The sequence below is a fragment of the Schistocerca piceifrons genome, chromosome 4, assembly GCF_021461385.2.
Source record: "Schistocerca piceifrons isolate TAMUIC-IGC-003096 chromosome 4, iqSchPice1.1, whole genome shotgun sequence".
NCBI classification, from domain to species: domain Eukaryota; kingdom Metazoa; phylum Arthropoda; class Insecta; order Orthoptera; family Acrididae; genus Schistocerca; species Schistocerca piceifrons.
This window is the reverse complement of record NC_060141.1, coordinates 621,160,941-621,178,719: the sequence shown is the minus strand read 5'-3', so window position 1 is coordinate 621,178,719 and position 17,779 is coordinate 621,160,941. Positions and strand designations below refer to the sequence as shown.

Below are 17,779 nucleotides of genomic sequence, written 5' to 3'. Positions count from 1 at the left end.
TTTTGTACATATGTGAGGTATATACCTGAATTTAGAACCTCTGTTTTTGAAACACTTTATAGATGAAGGGGGTCAAAATTTAACGGTGCAAACAGGTATGAAGTGAGCAAAACAACAAGAAATCTCAAATGGGTAAAGTCGCCTATTGATTAGAAGATGAAAGTATCCAACAATGTTAGCAACATCATATGACATTCTGTACTAAAAATCTACTCGAAAATATTTTCTAGGACCTCTGAGAAGATTCAGTGTAAACATTATTAAAGTAAAGACTGAAAACGAGTATGAAGAGTAGGAAATGAATATATGTTGGCTACACACTACATTTCGACAATTAATATGATGGATGGCACAACAAAAGAGAGAAAACTGCACAAGCATTCGAAGATTTACTGAAATGATTGTATAGTTAGAGAGATTAATCAGAGACAACGATTGGTAACAATAAAAATTATAACACTGCAGAGGTAATACCCGATGAGATGTACAAATCCATTGAAACTGTGGTGAAAGGAAAGGTACCAGGATATTGTGTTTGAGTAGTTTGGAATAAGGTATAGTTCTGTTGATAGTAACGACAGTGTCGAGAGGGCTCTCAACAATGAAGATACACGTTTCTGTCGTAATAGTATGTTTCATGCGTGTCTGTGTTCACCGTGTAAGGAGGGATTTACTTTACATTCCTTACATGGTAGCAGTCTGTGGTTGTAAACTAAAAGAAGACTGTTATTCGAAAAGAGTGCTTTTTAAAATTGGGTATGGCTGACATTAAGATACTAGTGTTGGGAATTTAAAACAGCGACTGGAAATGTATCCGAAAATGAAGAAGTGCTGTACAGTGGCTTCAAGAACAGAAATGAACAATTGATACGAAGGGAATATGACCACAGTGAGCTACATATATGGAGCAATTTTGAACAAGTAACTGTAATTTGAGAGTGATAAGGAAACTGCTTTTGAGACAATGGAAACGTTCTGTGAATTATACTCCAATGAAATGACAGTTCCGCAGACTGTGCGCCAAAACAAACAGGACAAACTAAGGCTATAGTGACACAGCAAAATTCTTCAGTATTCTTGAAAAAAATAGCTCCACGTGTTCCACCGTGGCGCCCTCACATTTACGTGGGCCAGGAGGCGGCCGCCGCCACGGCTTACGGTGCGACGGTGCAGAGACCTCTAGTAGCCTCCGACGTCCGTGCCGTCTGGCGCGCTCTCTAGATCCTAACGAACCCCTCTCCTTTCCTTGCAGCGGTGAGGGAGGGAACGGGACATTTGGGCCAGGCCTCAGAAGACAACCCCTGCCCTCTTTGCCCCCGACCCTTCTCTCAGGCCCTTATGAAAAAAATCCCGCGGCGCGCCGTGCTAGATATTGGATGGTCGACGCGTTCGCATGCTCACTCTCTCATCACTTCTTGCGGCGAGTTGGGGCCTCAGCGATCATAGAGAGACCACACCTTCCTCTGCAGACAATGACATTATGATCCTTTCATCGGTTTTCATTTTAAAACCTCCAGCTCCTTTCTTATTCAATGTACCTTATATGTACAATAAAGTCTAAGTTATTCGGGCTAAGCCGGTAGTTGTGGCCGAGCGGTTCTAGGCGCTTCAGTCCGGAACCACGCTGCTGCTACGGTCGGAGGTTCGAATCCTGCCTCGGGAGCGGATGTGTATGATGTCCTTAGAATAGTTAGGTTTAAGTAATTCTAAGTCTAGTGGACTGATCACCTAAAATGTTAAGTCCCATAGTGCTCAGAGCCATTTATTCGGGCTAATATGAACCCAAGGCTGTATGATACCCGAAATATACGAATAATCCAAAAATATGCATGTTTTAGAAGACACTGTTATTCATATGGGCAGTCAAACGAAAACCGAACACCTGGCACAACGGGACCATAGAATTGTTCAGTTCAAAAGCAATCTCTACACGCATTAAGACATTTATCCCACTGGGAGACGACACGATCAATTCCTGTTTCGTGGAACGCGGTGGGCATCTGGCAGATCCACAACCGTACCCTCTCTCGCATTTCCTCGTCCGACTGAAACCGACGTCCATACATCTCTTTCTTCAGGTCGCCAAAGATGTGAAAATCATGTTGTGAAACATCTCGGCTGTACTGAGAATGTTGCACTGTTTCCCAATCAAATCGTTGAAGCGTAACCTTCATCCAACTGGCAATGTGGGGTTGGGCGTTATTGTACATCAGAATGACTCCGACCGACGGTATTCCTGGGCATTATGACTTACGGTACATCGCAGTTTCTGCAAATTGTCTTCATAATGCTGTGCATTGATTATGACGCCACGAAAGAGGAACTCGATGAGCAGAGTGCCCCTGCATTCGAGGAAGGTCATCATTACCTTACCGAAACTTCTGTAAACAGTTTTGGATTTCCTGGGAGGGGAAAGATGTGGAACGTTTCCATTGTTTACTCTGCAGTTTGCTCTTCTGCTGTCGGAATGCTGTCAGGCGCGGTAACACCCACCCCCACACTGCCAATCTGACGAAGGCTATGCTTCAGCGATTTGGTTGGGAAACACTGTAACAACCTCCGCACAGCCTGGGGCATAAATGTTATAATGTGTGCGATGATTACTTACCATTGTGCGGGTGTTCAGGTTTCAATTTACTGCCCCTCATACTTTATTTAGAGACCACACAAAATGCAGTATTTGTAAACCCACTATTACTTACATGTTATTCATTGCAAACTGAAAAATTATGTACCAAATTACCCTTTTTCAACACTCGTTCATTTCACTTTCGGGAAATGATTATCCAATTTGTTTTCCTTTTTTTCCCACTCATTTTTTTGATGACTACGATTCTCGTTTTACATAGAGTTAAACAAAAAGGTACTGTCAAACGAATTTCTGCTCTGCATGATATAATAACAGATCGACGTATTTCAGTGCTTGTGTGTGTGTGTGTGTGTGTGTGTGTGTGTGTGTGTGTGTGTGTGTGTGTGTTCAAAAAAAAATGGCTCTGAGCACTATGGGACTTAACTGCTGTGGTCATCAATCCCCTAGAACTTAGAACTACTTAAACCTAACTGACCTAAGGACATCACACGTCCATGCCCGAGGTAGGATTCGAACCTGCGACCGTAGCGGTCACGTGGCTCCAGACTGTAGGGCCTAGAACCGCACGTGTGTGTGTTCAAATCACACCTCATAGGCGTCGCTGTTTAATCACTCGCGGGTGTTTTCGACACCTGCGCGGTCATAACTAGAAATTAGCCTCACAAGACGCGGTCATAACTAGAAATTTGCCTCACAAGATCGGTAGCGTCACATTCCCCGCTACTGTGATCTTCAAGGCCACTTCCAGTGGAGAATAAAATAATTTTATTCTGTGAAAAATCTACCATTATCTTCATTTTGTCTATTTTTTATTGTTCCGTAGTTGCTTCTATATTCTTGGAGAAGTGGTTCATTTAAAGCAGCTCAAAGGAAGGCAGCTTGTATTGTTCCATACGTGTTCCACTTCTTCTTATTGTGGCTAATTTCCAGTGGCCTGTAATACACGTTTGTTTTACATACTACACCTAGTAATTTCGTTTTATAATAATTATTGCAGACATGTTGCTGTATTACGGTTTTTGGTATTCACTTGTTTTAGTTGAGGGCGAACTTTAGGTAGCACAGGTTTCGTAAGTTTAAATTACTGTTTGTTTCTACATACGATTTGTTACCTTTATCCACCATATGTCTGCCTTTCTGGAATTGTACTTACTTGATCTGTCTACACGAGTATGTTCGGTTTTCGGCGTTTATCGGACATCTTTAAATTGAACACCGCACTTTTACTTTTCACTGAATGTTAGTTTTGAAGATTAAATTATTATTTAATTCGAAAATAATAAATAGCCATATCAATATAAGGAACCATAAGGAACATGGACTGATCATGTTAGCCATTAAAACGATCGCACACAGATGTAGAACGTTATCAGGCCAGATGATGATCTCGACGGCCACAAAAATTCTGCGGGCGCGTCACGCACACACACACACACACACACACACACACACACACACACACAAACACACACACACACACACACACACACACACACACACACACAATACAATGAGATACCATAACACAAAAAGTACACATAGTGACAATATGGAACACTACTTACATTAAACAATCTAAAACAAAACGCAGAGAATAGCGAAAGTGAAATGTTCACTAAAATGTGTTTGGAAATGCCGAAATTCGGACATCCTGATGTATACCACCCAACAAAGTACAACTTCAATTTGACATATGGACTAATAAGATCACAAATCGTAAGTAGAAACGAATATCGGTACTAAACTTCTCATTGAATAACAGAGAAACAAAAATGTAATTTAGTAACATATCTGCAGCAATTGTTACGTAACACAGTAATTAGGCCTACATACAATAAGCAAACATGTTTTACAGGTCACTAAAGATGCTTCACAAATAATTAAAAAGTAAAACGCATATGCCACAATGCAAATAGCCTTTTATTTGGTTGCATTAGACGAATCACACCTCCAAGAATATTGTTAACTTCTTCACGTTGTTCAAAGCCTTACAAATATCATGGTTTGCATCGAGCACATTCACGGATTTCCAGAAAATGACAATAGCTGAACCTTGTTGCCTATCTGTGGTCAGTATGTTGTATACAGTATTTGAAGAGGGATTGGGAAAGAATAGAAAAGTACTTCAGGGATGTCTGACAGTGTGACTGGATCCCGCAAAGTACTTGGGCTGTATATCAGGAGTAACAAGCGGAGTAGCGTATTCTGATGGAGAACATTCGTTCTTATTAGAACAGGCTTTTTCTTATTTTTCCAAAAATCGCCGAATTATGTGAGGATAATCCGCACCGTGGTGGCTTACTGCATTTGTATTTATCCAAACTACTACCTGTATTTTTTACGATATTTACGTTTGTGTTCAAAGTGGTTATTCGTATTGTTGGTAGAAATGTGATGGAAAACTGGCTTTGTACTATTGCTTGCTCTGGAGCAGCCATTCTCAAATTCTTTTGGCAATGGAGCCCTTTCGAAACACTAAATATTTTGCGAAACCCTACGAAAAGAAAAACTTTGTTTTATGTCCAGTTTTTAATTATAATTATTGAATGAAAATCATGCAAAATTAGGTACACTGTACACTACTGACTTCTGCAACATTACACAAAACGATACACATTAGTGCAATACAAAAAATAGCACTGTATAGACTTCTGTGTAAATTGAAAAATTGTTTCCACTAAATGAGAGGTATGAAGTTTTTTTGTTCATTTTTGACCAGCTGTTTAACACCGGTACTGACGGAAGAGAGTTGAAGACAGAATCCCCTTTTACACAAGTTTTTTGGGAACGGTAGAACAGTCAGCATGTGTGGCAAGTTGTGAATATTGATCATGAATCCTGTGCAAAAATCATGAAGTGATGTTGTTTCGAACAGTGGTTCCATGCTTGAATCTGATATCATTTCTAAAAAAATAGAGATTTATCGGTTGCGTTTGACGTGTTTTCTGGCTTCCGAAAATTTGGTAGAAAATGATTCTGAGCCCATGAATTCATTTCATGATGCGCGCATATCATGGAGACACCGGACCAATTCTTCAAATGTTTGATTACGTAATCTGTCTCGCCAACTAACACATTCGGTGTTAAACTTCCTAATTCCCTCTTGCTAACGCAAACAATAAAAAAATCTAGTTTTTTAGGCGATTATTTTGTTATTAGTACTGAAATCTGCTGTCTGTTTTCCTTGTAAAGAATTAGTTAGTTTCATGTTCCATGAATAATTTGCACTATAAATCGTAATGAAGGGAAATTAGTTATTTTATTTTCACGTCACAGATTTAAGACAGATTTAATTCACAATTATTTTCTGAATCTATCTACCAAAAAACTAGTCTGAACAATCATGTCACATCGCATCGCTCAAACTATCTTTTAATGTAAAAAAATATCAATCACAAAATTTTGTAATTCAGCTCCTAGTACGAATAAGCTTGTTGAGGTCTTACACTGAGGTAACTGTATAATCACAACACGGATCAATAGTGCTTTATGTCTGCTCCCATAACCTCCATACAATACTGAAAACATTTGGCCCAAAAACTGCGTGGTTTATTTTTACTGCTTTGACCAGAACCAGTTTTAGATTTACTGGCATCTTCTTTATCACGAAAGTTTGTCTCTGCAGGATACAATTGCTGGAACTACAGTTTGGCGCTTCACTTTTTACTAGTGATATCACTCCTGCCGGTTTACCAGTCCTTGTATTGGGACCCATCAGTACGGATACCGATAGAGTCGTGAAAAAAATTGTTAAACATGTTTAAAATTTATTTACTGGTAGTCTAGTCGTAGTTAGCAACAATGTACACATTAGCAAGTCTTCTTAGAGTGAATGTTTAAATGGTTATCGTACAGTTATCAGCAAGACGGCCAGACCAGCAACATTAATCAACTCATCAATTTGCAAGACGAATTTGTTGTGTTGAAGGCGACTGATTATTTCTAGTCTGATATAGCCTGAGAGACTGTTATTTCTATAGGGAAAAGTGTCGTTCGAAGGCGGCACTGTAGGAAGTTTGGGCGTAGCCCCGAATCCTCCGGAAACCAGGTAGGTAAGCAGGTAACAGGACCGAGTCCTTCCAAACTCACACATTGTATGTTGTATTACAGACAATAATATAATTATCTCTGCCATGTCCCTCATCTCCTTTCCCTACCCCTCCCATGTTGTAAACAAAAAGTATTGATTCACTTATGCATGCTTTGCGCGTCACTTTGAGCGGGATTTAGTCGCTGGCGCTGTGCTTGTGGGCTTGGGAGGATCCGGTACCATTTTTCTGACCGCGGGAGTATTCGGGGCTGCGCCCGAAAGTTCTTTTCAGATTTTTCATCGAGCGTACATTCTGCTATACCTGCTACACGATTTCATTACATTCTCAGTGATAGTGTACGCTTCGCCTGCTTGTGGAGTGCGATAGCTGACCAAATACGAAGCCTCCGTGGCTTTCTCATTCAAGTCCTAACATTCGCATTTTAACAGGTAACATGGCACTACTCGGAAGTAGCTTGCTAAATAACAGGAAGAGAGGTGAGACTTTGAAATCGACAAATCCGAGACTAATGTAAGATTCTCATTCTATCTTTTTTTTATCTTTAGCGAGTCGTAAGATATCCTATTGTTTGAAAGCATGGAGCTTGAAATCGTTGCATCACCTTCTTGAATCTCGTACTCTGACTGGAATTCTTTGAAACTGATGCCACATCTTTCGGGCAAACTACCTTTGAACTTTGGATGCAAGTTTCCCTTGCAACACCTTTAAGCCAATGCTCGATTCTATCTTTTAAAACCGATATTTATATTTTATTGTTTTACAGACATGAAATAACATCGCCACACCACACTGTATTTTATAACTGTAGTGAATAACAAACACGCATCCAACATATTGCGGTCCCAAAGTGGTGTCCGGGCTTCCTGTGCTGAATTGGACTGCACGTTGCAATCGTAAACTGAAATGGGAACTGCGCTCTGTGTTGCGCGGCACGGGTTTATATTATCCTCGGAGGTGATGCATAGAGAGCCAAGCGACGATATCCTTCGAGGCCGTTCAAGGTGGTTGTGGATGAGTCAGCCGGAGACTGGAGAGAGTATAGTGGAATGTTAGTGGAATGTTCGAGACCTTTGTAGATGACACGGCTTGCAGAGAGAGAGAGAGAGAGAGAGAGAGAGAGAGAGAGAGAAAGAGAGAGAGCGTTAGCACAGCCGCTGTACGTATGTACGTATGTATAGTGACAAGTATCTAGTCGCTACATACGTACTCGAGCAAGCTAAGTTCTTTCCTTCAAAGCATTTAGTGGCATTATTGTAGATTTATTATGCTGTATGTCGCCTCATTTTTGGCTACTAACAAGGGAACCTCCCCATCGCACCCCCCTCAGATTTAGTTATAAGTTGGCACAGTTGATAGGCCTTGAAAATCTGAACACAGATCAATCGAGAAAACAAGAAGAAGTTGTGTGGAACTATGAAAAAAACAAGCAAAATATACAAACTGAGTAGTCCATGCCGAAGATAGGCAACATCTAGGAGCCACCGTGCTCAGGAGCGCCGTGGTCCCGTGGTTAGCGTAAGCAACTGCGGAACGAGAGGTCCTTGGTTCAAGTCTTCCCTCGAGTGAAAAGTTTAATTTCTTTATTTTTGCAAAGTTATGATCTGTCAGTTCGATCATTGACGTCTCTGTTCACTCTAATGAGAAAAACCGCGCGATTAGTAGCTGAAAGGACGCGCCTCTCCAATGGGAACCGAAAACATTTGATCGGAATGTCATAGGTCAACCGATTCCTCCACAGGAAAACATGTCTGATATATTCTATACGACACTGGTGACGGCATATGCTTCACATGACAGGAATATGTTGTCGACCCACCTAACTTGTACCCTTGGCGAATGGGTAAAAAGATTCTTCTACCTTGCCCGATTTAGGTTTTCTTGTGGATGTGATAATCACTCCCAAAAAGTGATGAAAACATAAGAGTTTGTCACATAAACTACAACAAATGAATGCAACAGTTTCACAGTCGCACAGTTTTCCCTGTGCTCTGTCAAAACATAAGTTTTTAACTTTTTCAAATTTTTCCGTGTGTAGACCGTCAAATCCTGCATGTGTCCAAGCAAATCTGAACATGTCCTGGAATTTTGGAGACCGAAGTTGATTATGTGTGAGTGCCTGAACTTTGATAATTGTCTGAAAATAATAAATTAAACTTTTTACTCGAGGGAAGACTTAAGCCAAGGACCTCTCGTTCCGCAGCTGCACACGCTAACCACGGGACCACGGCGCTCTTAAGTTCACACTGACCTTGATGTTGCCTATCTTCCACATGAACTACTCAGTTTGTATATTTTGCTTATTTTTTTCGTAGTTCCACACAACTTCTTCCTGTTTTCTCGATTGATCCGTGTTCAGTTTTTCAAGGCCTATCCACTGTGCCAACTTATAACTAAATCTGAGGGGGTCGCGATGGGGAGGTTCCCCTGTAAGCACTGAGAGAAGCGCTGGCGATGCCTTGCGGAGCCGCAGGTCTCCGCGGAGCACATTGTGACCAGCGCTACTTTAGAGCTTACCGGTTTGCAGCGGCCCCCTGTGGCAGCACTGCCGCTGTGACCTTCCGTCTTTAAGGGGACGACAGTTGTGGTGAGGCATTTTTTTTCTAGCCGATGGGCAGTGAGAGCATCGCACATGTAGACTGGCGTCGAGTTGCCACTCAGCCGCTGCGCCTCGTAGAACTCTTCCAGCGTCGTGAACAGCTGCGGTAGCCACAGCCGCACCGTGTTCAGACTGCAACACGGCCGTCGCTAAGTTGCTACAGAATAAAGTTGTCAGCGAAATGCTGGAAAACTCGCAGAACAGTATGATTTCACTTTGGATTCTTGTAGTACTAGAGTCATTCAAGCATAAATCGGGATCTCTTAACACGTCTTTATTGATGAGATATACCAGTACAAGTAGGGAGCCTTTTTTTCCTTCACTGCTGGACAATTGCCAAGGAAAAGAGACATTGTTGGACAGGAATAATCAGAGGATATGTGGACGACGTGAAAAACAGCACACACGTAATACAGGTAGAGTGTGTGATGTAACAAAATAAAAGTGATGTTGTTATTCAATGGAAAAGTTGGAATTTCAGATTTCGCTTACTGCTTTATCAATCACAATCGGCGTAAGAATGATGGATTGACCATTGTCATAGAATATTGCATTATGAAATGTGAATAGTCTTTACTTGCAATGTCGCGTGGCTTGAAGCAGTCACAGCTAGCGTGCTATTGATTAAGAAATTGCATTTTCGTCTTTCTAATTACTTCATTATCGTAGACACGATCATACCCGGTCGTGAAGTTATTGTTATGACAAAACAATTTCCTAAGGGACCAGAAAGTTCTTAGGGGCGCAAAAAAACTGTAACATCACACAAAAGGGAAATTCAGTATTAAAGCTGATGCAAGGAGACGATAAAACGGTTTTCTTTTTGTCAATGTAACACGCACATTGGACTGCTGATCTTGGTTTCTGTGATCTTAGCAAAATGCATAATTAAAATGAAAATAATACTGAGGAGATAATAGGAATGAGAACTGCTAAATGATTCAGTATTTCCAGAACAAGTATTTATTATAACTAAAACATATATCGTACCTTATGCTTAGTACTACAATGACGGTAGATTTTTATGTCCGTTTCATGTCCATTGAGCGCTCTTTCATATAGCCATTGTCCTCTTGAGTCGCCCGCGTGTCGTCACAATAAGTTATGACAGTTCTTCTTTTTACACTTCACTCAAACTTAGACGGAACACGTTTTTATACATTTAGTAAAAAATTAGATCAGACCGCCACAAATCTGCGTCCGTCTTACTTAAGGAAAACAGTACAAGTGTCAAGCGCTCAGGGCTTCATTTGTTCTCCAGCGAACAAAATAGTGAAGGATCGCATATCGATTCGTATTCTTCTGTTTATATTGCCGTCCAAAGACAACGAATTACATTATTTAGTATATTCCACCGTCGCTATGCGACATCTTATTATACATTAATCATTCTTTATAAACAAGTATTTGTCTTCTGGCTGAAAGTGTTAACTATTTGCTGTTTTAATGAAGCCAAAAATAGCGAATATCAAAAGTGGTGTATTTATAACGAAAAATGGTATAGATTTCACCAATGGAAAAGCAGGCTAACAGACAAAAATAACGCGTGTGTTTCACATACGTCATATTTCCGACGTAAATGTCGATAACAGACTCTCAGTGAGGATGTATACCCTCTTCGACCACCGAAGCACATTTTACACCTGTTGTTCATGCTGGTTACCAACCTGTTTAGGAATCCTTGGGAGGGGGGGGGGGGAGGGATAGGGATATTGTCCCACTCCTCTCTCAAGGACATTTTCCAGTTCTTGTACAGTTCTGGGAGTGGATTTTCGTTGAGAAACTGGCGTGCCCAGAGCATTCCAGGCATGCTCCATAGGGTTTGGGACCACGGAGTATGCAGGCCATTCCATACGTTTGATACCTTCCTTTCTCAGTCTGTCTGACACCTCAGCTGCCCTATGTAGACGGACAATGTCGTCTATAAACAGAAAGTCGTGACCTGCCGCGTCCCTAAACAGGCGGACATGATCCTGAATATTCTCCCTGCAATATCGTGTGCTGTAACGGTATGCAAAGCTATGCAGCGGTATTCGGACATTGTGCATAATGTGCCTGCCTTCACTATAATGCCTAGGTCATACCTATGACGTTCGCAAATATTCTGTAGTGTAACGTGTTGTGCTCTCTCTCGACACTAATTGCTTGCCAGAAACACTTTTCACAGAAAAGCGGGATCCGTCGGAGATAACCACTCTGGATCACTGTTGCTGACCCCGACCAACATCCTGCCTACACCGACGAACTCTGTCTTGATGAATGCGAGATTGAACTGTGATGCATTTAAGTTGCTACCAAGCATACAAACTAGCCTAATTTAACTGCCGCGAAATGGTTCTGGCAGAAACACGTGTACCGGTAGCGGCTGTGAGGTCTGCAGTAATCTGTCTAGGAGTGAAATGTCTGTTCCTTTTAGGCACTAGAGCTACGTATCGATCATCTTGCATGTGGTGGACCGTCTACGGATCATCGGCACTCTTTCGCATCACGTTTCCACATTCAGCGCTCTTTTTTAGTAGCGAGATGACACTTCTGGACACACCATTACTGTGGCCACAGTAGTGATACTGTACTGCTCGTCCACTATCGGAACCTTTCAAATGATGACATACCACATGGGTGTCGCACTAATCGTTTCCCCAACAACCTCCGTCAAACACTGTACTGCATAAACTATGGAATGCATAAAGAGCGTTCGTACACACGCTTCACTGCATTTAGCATTTCCCGCCCTCTAGGTTTCCTTTTACTGTCGCTGGTCGGGTGTTCGCAGCAATCGTCGGCTGTTGCGTAGCAATTGGCAGTTCTTCCGTAACAAGTGTCAGTTGTTTCTTAGCAATTGTCAAGCAGTGTACGTTGTTCATGTTAACAGAAATATGTCTTCTCCATCTGATAGGAAGGTTTTTGTCCCTTCACGGAATAAACATTTTGGCTGCCCCCCCTGCAGCGTGTACGGTTCGATCCCAGCGCTGTCTTCAAAAAGTTTCTCTCCCAATGGAAAACATGCCAGACAGGTAATGATGGCTGACGACGGCTGATTACACCTGCTGCCAACGACAAATCCGACGTAGCTGGCGAGTCCACAGGTCACGGGCAGAACCAGCGAACCACAGGATGTCGAGTAAGGCCAGGGGTAAAGAAATTGAAAAATAACAAAAAAACTATCTTCTCAAAAGGTAGGTGTATGTGAAAGCAGCAGGACTACACCAGTGTATTCACTGACGTGACCATAGTCTGAGGGCATGTGCGTGCATTCGTAGTGCTAAGAGAAATACTGATAATGGTGATTGCACGCTTGGATTTTATGTCGTGTTGAAATAAGACGTTGTCGAAGTTTTGAGGATTTGTTGTTTTTTAGTTATCCAGTTTTACAGGAATTAGGCCACCTTCAAAATTGAAACTAAAATACGGGACAACTGCCACTGGCGTCAGTCCTGGTTGTAAAGATGGCGTAAGAGTAACATGAAACATAATCTCGATAGTTTTGCTCATAAAACAGTAACAAAGTAACACCACTGATATCTCCTGAGATGTAATGTAGCCATTATTATTATTATTATTATTACGAGGGCGTGCTGAAAAGTAATGCCTCTAATTTTTTTATTCTGTTTTCAGTATTGGTTGAGACACCACATGTCATGATTTGTTACTCAGTCGACTTTCTTGCTTGGCTGACGCGGGTTGCAGTCTCTGCCGCCAGAGGGCTACAAATTGTAGCGTGTAATGGTGGCGTTTGCAGTAATTATGTCGTCGTGTGAGAAGCAGCTCAGAAAACTGAAAGCACGAATTCGAACAGTTTGTCCATACATGGGACACCACTTCTCCTTCAGTATGACAATTCCAGACCACATAAGAGCGCTACATCTGCAAAAATCCGATACCTTGGGTCCATTGTCATGGATCGTCCTCCATACAGTCCCAAGTTGGCCCCATCTGATTTTAATCTGCTTCCAGAACTTAAGGGACACCTTCGAGGACTTCACTCTGACAGCGATGAAGTGGTGCTAGTAGAGATGAGGTTGTGGCCCTGTCAACAGCGTCAAACGTTCTACAGTGACTGTAACAACAAACTAGTCTCTCTCTGGGAGAAATGTGTTCGCCGCCATGGTGACTATGTTGCGAAGCAAATATCTAGACACGAAGAATAAAGATGTGTCGTGTTAATGAAGTTTGTTTTATTTAAAAAGCTTCAAGAATTTTCACATAAAAGTTCAGATGCATTACTTTTCAGCACGCCGTCGTATCATTAACCTATTTGAATTATTAATTTATTATTTAAATTCATTTTTTAAACTTATTTGTGCTACATGTGGACTACGGTGGTTGTATTTTATCTTTATTGTGGTCTTCTGCCACTTCTGATGTCCTGGGTGAAATTTAGTACCTTTCTCTTGTTGGTACCTTGAACTTTTCTATTCGCCCAGTACACCTTCATTTTTCTGCTGAACTGGTTAGCTTTCATTCCTCAGACCATTTCCTGGTCTCATTGTTGTTACGGTCCGTCCCCGGTAGCTGAATGGTCAGCGCGACAGAATGTCAATCCTAAGGGCCCGGGTTCGATTCCCGGCTGGGTCGGAGATTTTCTCCGCTCAGGAACTGGGTATTGTGTTTCATCCCCATCGACGCGCAAGTCGCCGAAGCGGCGTCAAATCGAAACACTTGCACCCGGCAAACGGTCTACACGACGGGAGGCCCTAGTTACACGACATTTCATTATTGTTACCTTCCGTAACAGATGTTAGGAAGGGTCTAGTTTCAGTTGCTAAATGCTTGTCAATCCTGTTAGTTATTAAGTCTTGCCCCTGCGGTGTGCGGAACAGTTTTATTTGTAAGTAAGAGTACAATATCCGCTTTTCTGCGTTTGTATTTGGCGATGTCTGTGTAAAAGCTGAATTCTATCTGGCATTGGCCATTACAACGACCGACTTCGGAGCAAGGTATGGCAAGAACTATTCAGTGAATAATTTCTTGAAACTGATAGCGTTCATTTCCAGTTGGCAGTCATCGCTCTTTTTCTTACATCTGAATGCAAATTTTGTCTCAGGAACAGAACAAGAAACGCCAGAATGCAAAATAATTATCTGACAACTTTTTCCTGTGAGAACTTCAAAACGGCCAGTAGCCTCACTCATTTTCCAACAAGTTTTCCTGGAACGCTTCTGATTCAGCCATGTTTTATCAAGGTGTTATTGAACTGTTGCTGAACTACCTTCTTACCTTACACCTTGCATCTTTCTCAGAAATGTGCCTCGTGCTGCAGCTATGTCACATTTTTTCGTTAAAAACTCTTGTATCATTACTTCTGAGAGTCCGCCCCCAGTAGCTGAGTGGTTAACCGGCACGGTAGCTTAGCGTAATCGGTCAGAGGGCTGCTTGCCCTCTGTAATAAAAAACTGAGTAAAGGAATCAACGATCAACTTGAACGGATGTCTTGTGATGTCCGCCCAGACCAAACGCAACGACCAATACCGAACAAAATGAAAAAAAAAGTGGTCAGCGTGACAGAATGTCAATCCTAAGGGCCCGGGTTCGATTCCCGGCTGGGTGAGAGAATTTCTCCACTCAGGGACTGGGCGATGTGTTGTCCTAATCATCATCATTTCATCCCCATCGACGCGCAAGTAGCCAAAGTGGCGTCAGATCGAAAGACTTGCACCGGCGAACGGTCTACCCGACGAAAGGGCCTAGTCACACGACCTTTTTTTTCTTAATTACTTCTGAGATATTTGAAACCAGTGCCTTTTAAATTTCGTTGATTTGAAGCCAATTTTTTCTTGCCTAATTGTAACAAGTTTTTGTGTCATCGTATATTCATCATCTATATACGTTTCAAACACGGAGGTGCTTAAAACATCCGTATCAAAGCCATCCATTTGTGTCACAGGCCATTTTCAACCACTTTCCATGTTACGTCGTTGACGATTTTTCTGTCAGATATCTTACTTGGCGCGTAACATCGCTGACATAACTCGAAGCTATCAATCAAACTCACAAAATGTTAACAAGATCTTAACGATACTGGCCAACAAAGAAAAATTCCACTGCTCAGACATTACTTAGCGAGTAATTTATAATTTCGCCTGTGCTTTGCTTAAAAACGCACCAAGTAAGACATCTGACAGAAAAATCGTCAACGACGTAATATGGAAAGTGCTTAAAATGGCCTTTGAGCCGAAGTAGGCCTATAGCCAATGAAAATAAAGTCTTAACAACAACTGCTACACAAAGCAGCGATTTGGTTTAATGTACACATAATTTCTAGGGATATGAAACTGAATGATCACATAGCCTCAGTCGTAGGTAAAGCAGGTGGCAGACATCGGTTCCTTTGTAGGAGACTGGGAAAATCACTCTACAGGAGACAGCATTCAAAACATTCCTGTGAACAATTTCAGAATATCTCTTAAGTATGTTGGGCATATACCAGTTAGGACCAACACGGGACGCTGAACCCACACAGAGACAAGCAGCAGGAATGGTCACAGGTTAGTTTGACTCATGGGCGAGCGGTATAGAAATATTGACGCTGCTTTTCAATACATGTGTTTTGAATTACTCAAGTATTGTAAGAATATGAAAAATATAAACCGTCAGTATAAGGGAAATCCTATATATCTACATCTGCAATATTGGCGTAACTATTTAATAATTTCGTGAGTTACATACCAAAAATTTTTGTAGTATTTTTATATTACAAACCTTCAGAAAATATTCCTTGACATACGTCCTCCTATCAACAACACGAAAGTACTCTTATAGGCAATACCGCATGATTCATCAAAATTTAGAGACACCAACATAAGCATCCGCAAAAAATTTTTCAAGGGAAAGCCAAAACTGCCAAATGAACGTATGTTATTCAGCAATCGCTAAAGTCATAGTAGTGTCTCACTGCGATCTGCCACATAATACTACAACTGCCTAAAAGAGAGGTTTAGTGAAATCACGGGAAATCGCATATACTTGGTCCAGTCACATTAATGTGACGACCTGTCAAAAGCCTGAACAAACATCTTCTTTAACGCAGATCGTGTAAAACATGCAGGGAGAGAGTAAATGAGGTTTTGGAAGGTACTGACAGAGATGTGGAGCCAGTGCAACGCCCAGCTGCGCTAGGTTTATTGGTTAAGGACCCATGATGCGAACAGTCCGATCAAGATGGTCCCACAGATTCTCGATTGGGTGTTAACCCGAGAAGATTGCTGTCCAGGGGGTACGGTAGACTCATTATGGTGCCCTTCAATCCTCGCGTATAAACTGCGAACTGTGTGACACGTTGCGTTGTCCTGCTGCTAAATGCCATCTTTTAAGGAAAACCAAACTACATGTAGCTGTGGACATAGTCCCCAACGATAGCTTCATACTTGTGTTGATCCATTGTACGTTCCAGAATGACAAGATAACCAAGGAACGCCACAGACATTCCCCAGAACATAATGCTCACTTCTCTGGCCTGGTCTCTTCCGACAATTGTTTCCCGTTATTTGCTTTCAGACATATCACACCGACGGTGCATGAAACGCAATTCATCTGAAAATGACACCTGTCGCCATTTAGCGGTGCTTAAAGATTCATTTTGTCCAATTTTCAGATTGCAGTCTAATCGCAAAAAGACACAAGAGAGACAGAAAACCACGTACTCAAACATCACTAATCATATTCCTGTAAACAAATGCACTTGAAAATGAGAATAAATTCTCGAAACGCGTTGTGTTAACCATCAAAACACAAGTCACTCGTGTAGTTTTCATTATGTAAATCATGAATGACACAGTTGCGGACTTCCCTGAAACATCTAATATGATGAACGAAATTAAAACTGAGAAGTCTAAACACTTAATGAACATCGGTTGGACCGTCAATAACAAGAAAAAGAGGAGAGAATTAGGTATGGCAACAGATGGGCATCCTCAGGGCTCGGCATACGACGTGAGACTCACAACCGTCCCACCCCTGTTCCAGCATAGTCAAGGCATTAAAGAGCACCCATTAGCTGACAGACTGCTACGTCTAAAACGAAAAGTAGGGTGCAGGGGTAAAAGTAGAGAAACGCATCTAAATGCAGTTATAACAATAAGAGGGATGAAATAAGACGATCAAGGAGTAGAGTTGGTTGTCCCCCAGACCCAGCATGCAGCAGGAGATGCTACATAACCAAGAGCCCCACGCATGCCCCGAAGATAGCTTAAAACCTTTATATCTCAAAACAAGAACCTATTTTAGTGGAGAAAATCTATTAATCATCTGCCAGTAATTGAGGCAAATATGTTGTTATCAATGGAGAGACGTCTACAGACGTTAAAGTAACCTCTGGTGTGCCACAGGGGAGTGTTATGGGACCATTGCCTTTCACAATATATATAAATGACCTAGTAGATAGTGTCGGAAGTCCCATGCGGCTTTTCGCGGATGATGCTGTAGTATACAGAGAAGTTGCAGCATTAGAAAATTGTAGCGAAATGCAGGAAGATTTGCAGCAGATAGGCACTTGGTGCAGGGAGTGGCAACTGACCCTTAACATAGACAAATGTAATGTATTGC

The 17,779-nt window shown here is 41.7% G+C and overlaps 1 protein-coding gene across 1 annotated transcript in view; it reads right to left on the bottom strand.

Annotated features, from left to right (window-relative positions):
- Positions 1–17,779, bottom strand: part of LOC124796070 — a 131,859-nt gene that overhangs the window by 20,906 nt on the left and 93,174 nt on the right. The window contains exon 6 of the mRNA XM_047260156.1: positions 9,157–9,370. Within this exon, the coding sequence (XP_047116112.1) occupies positions 9,157–9,370 (214 nt within the window). The remainder of the gene's footprint in view (positions 1–9,156; positions 9,371–17,779) is intronic.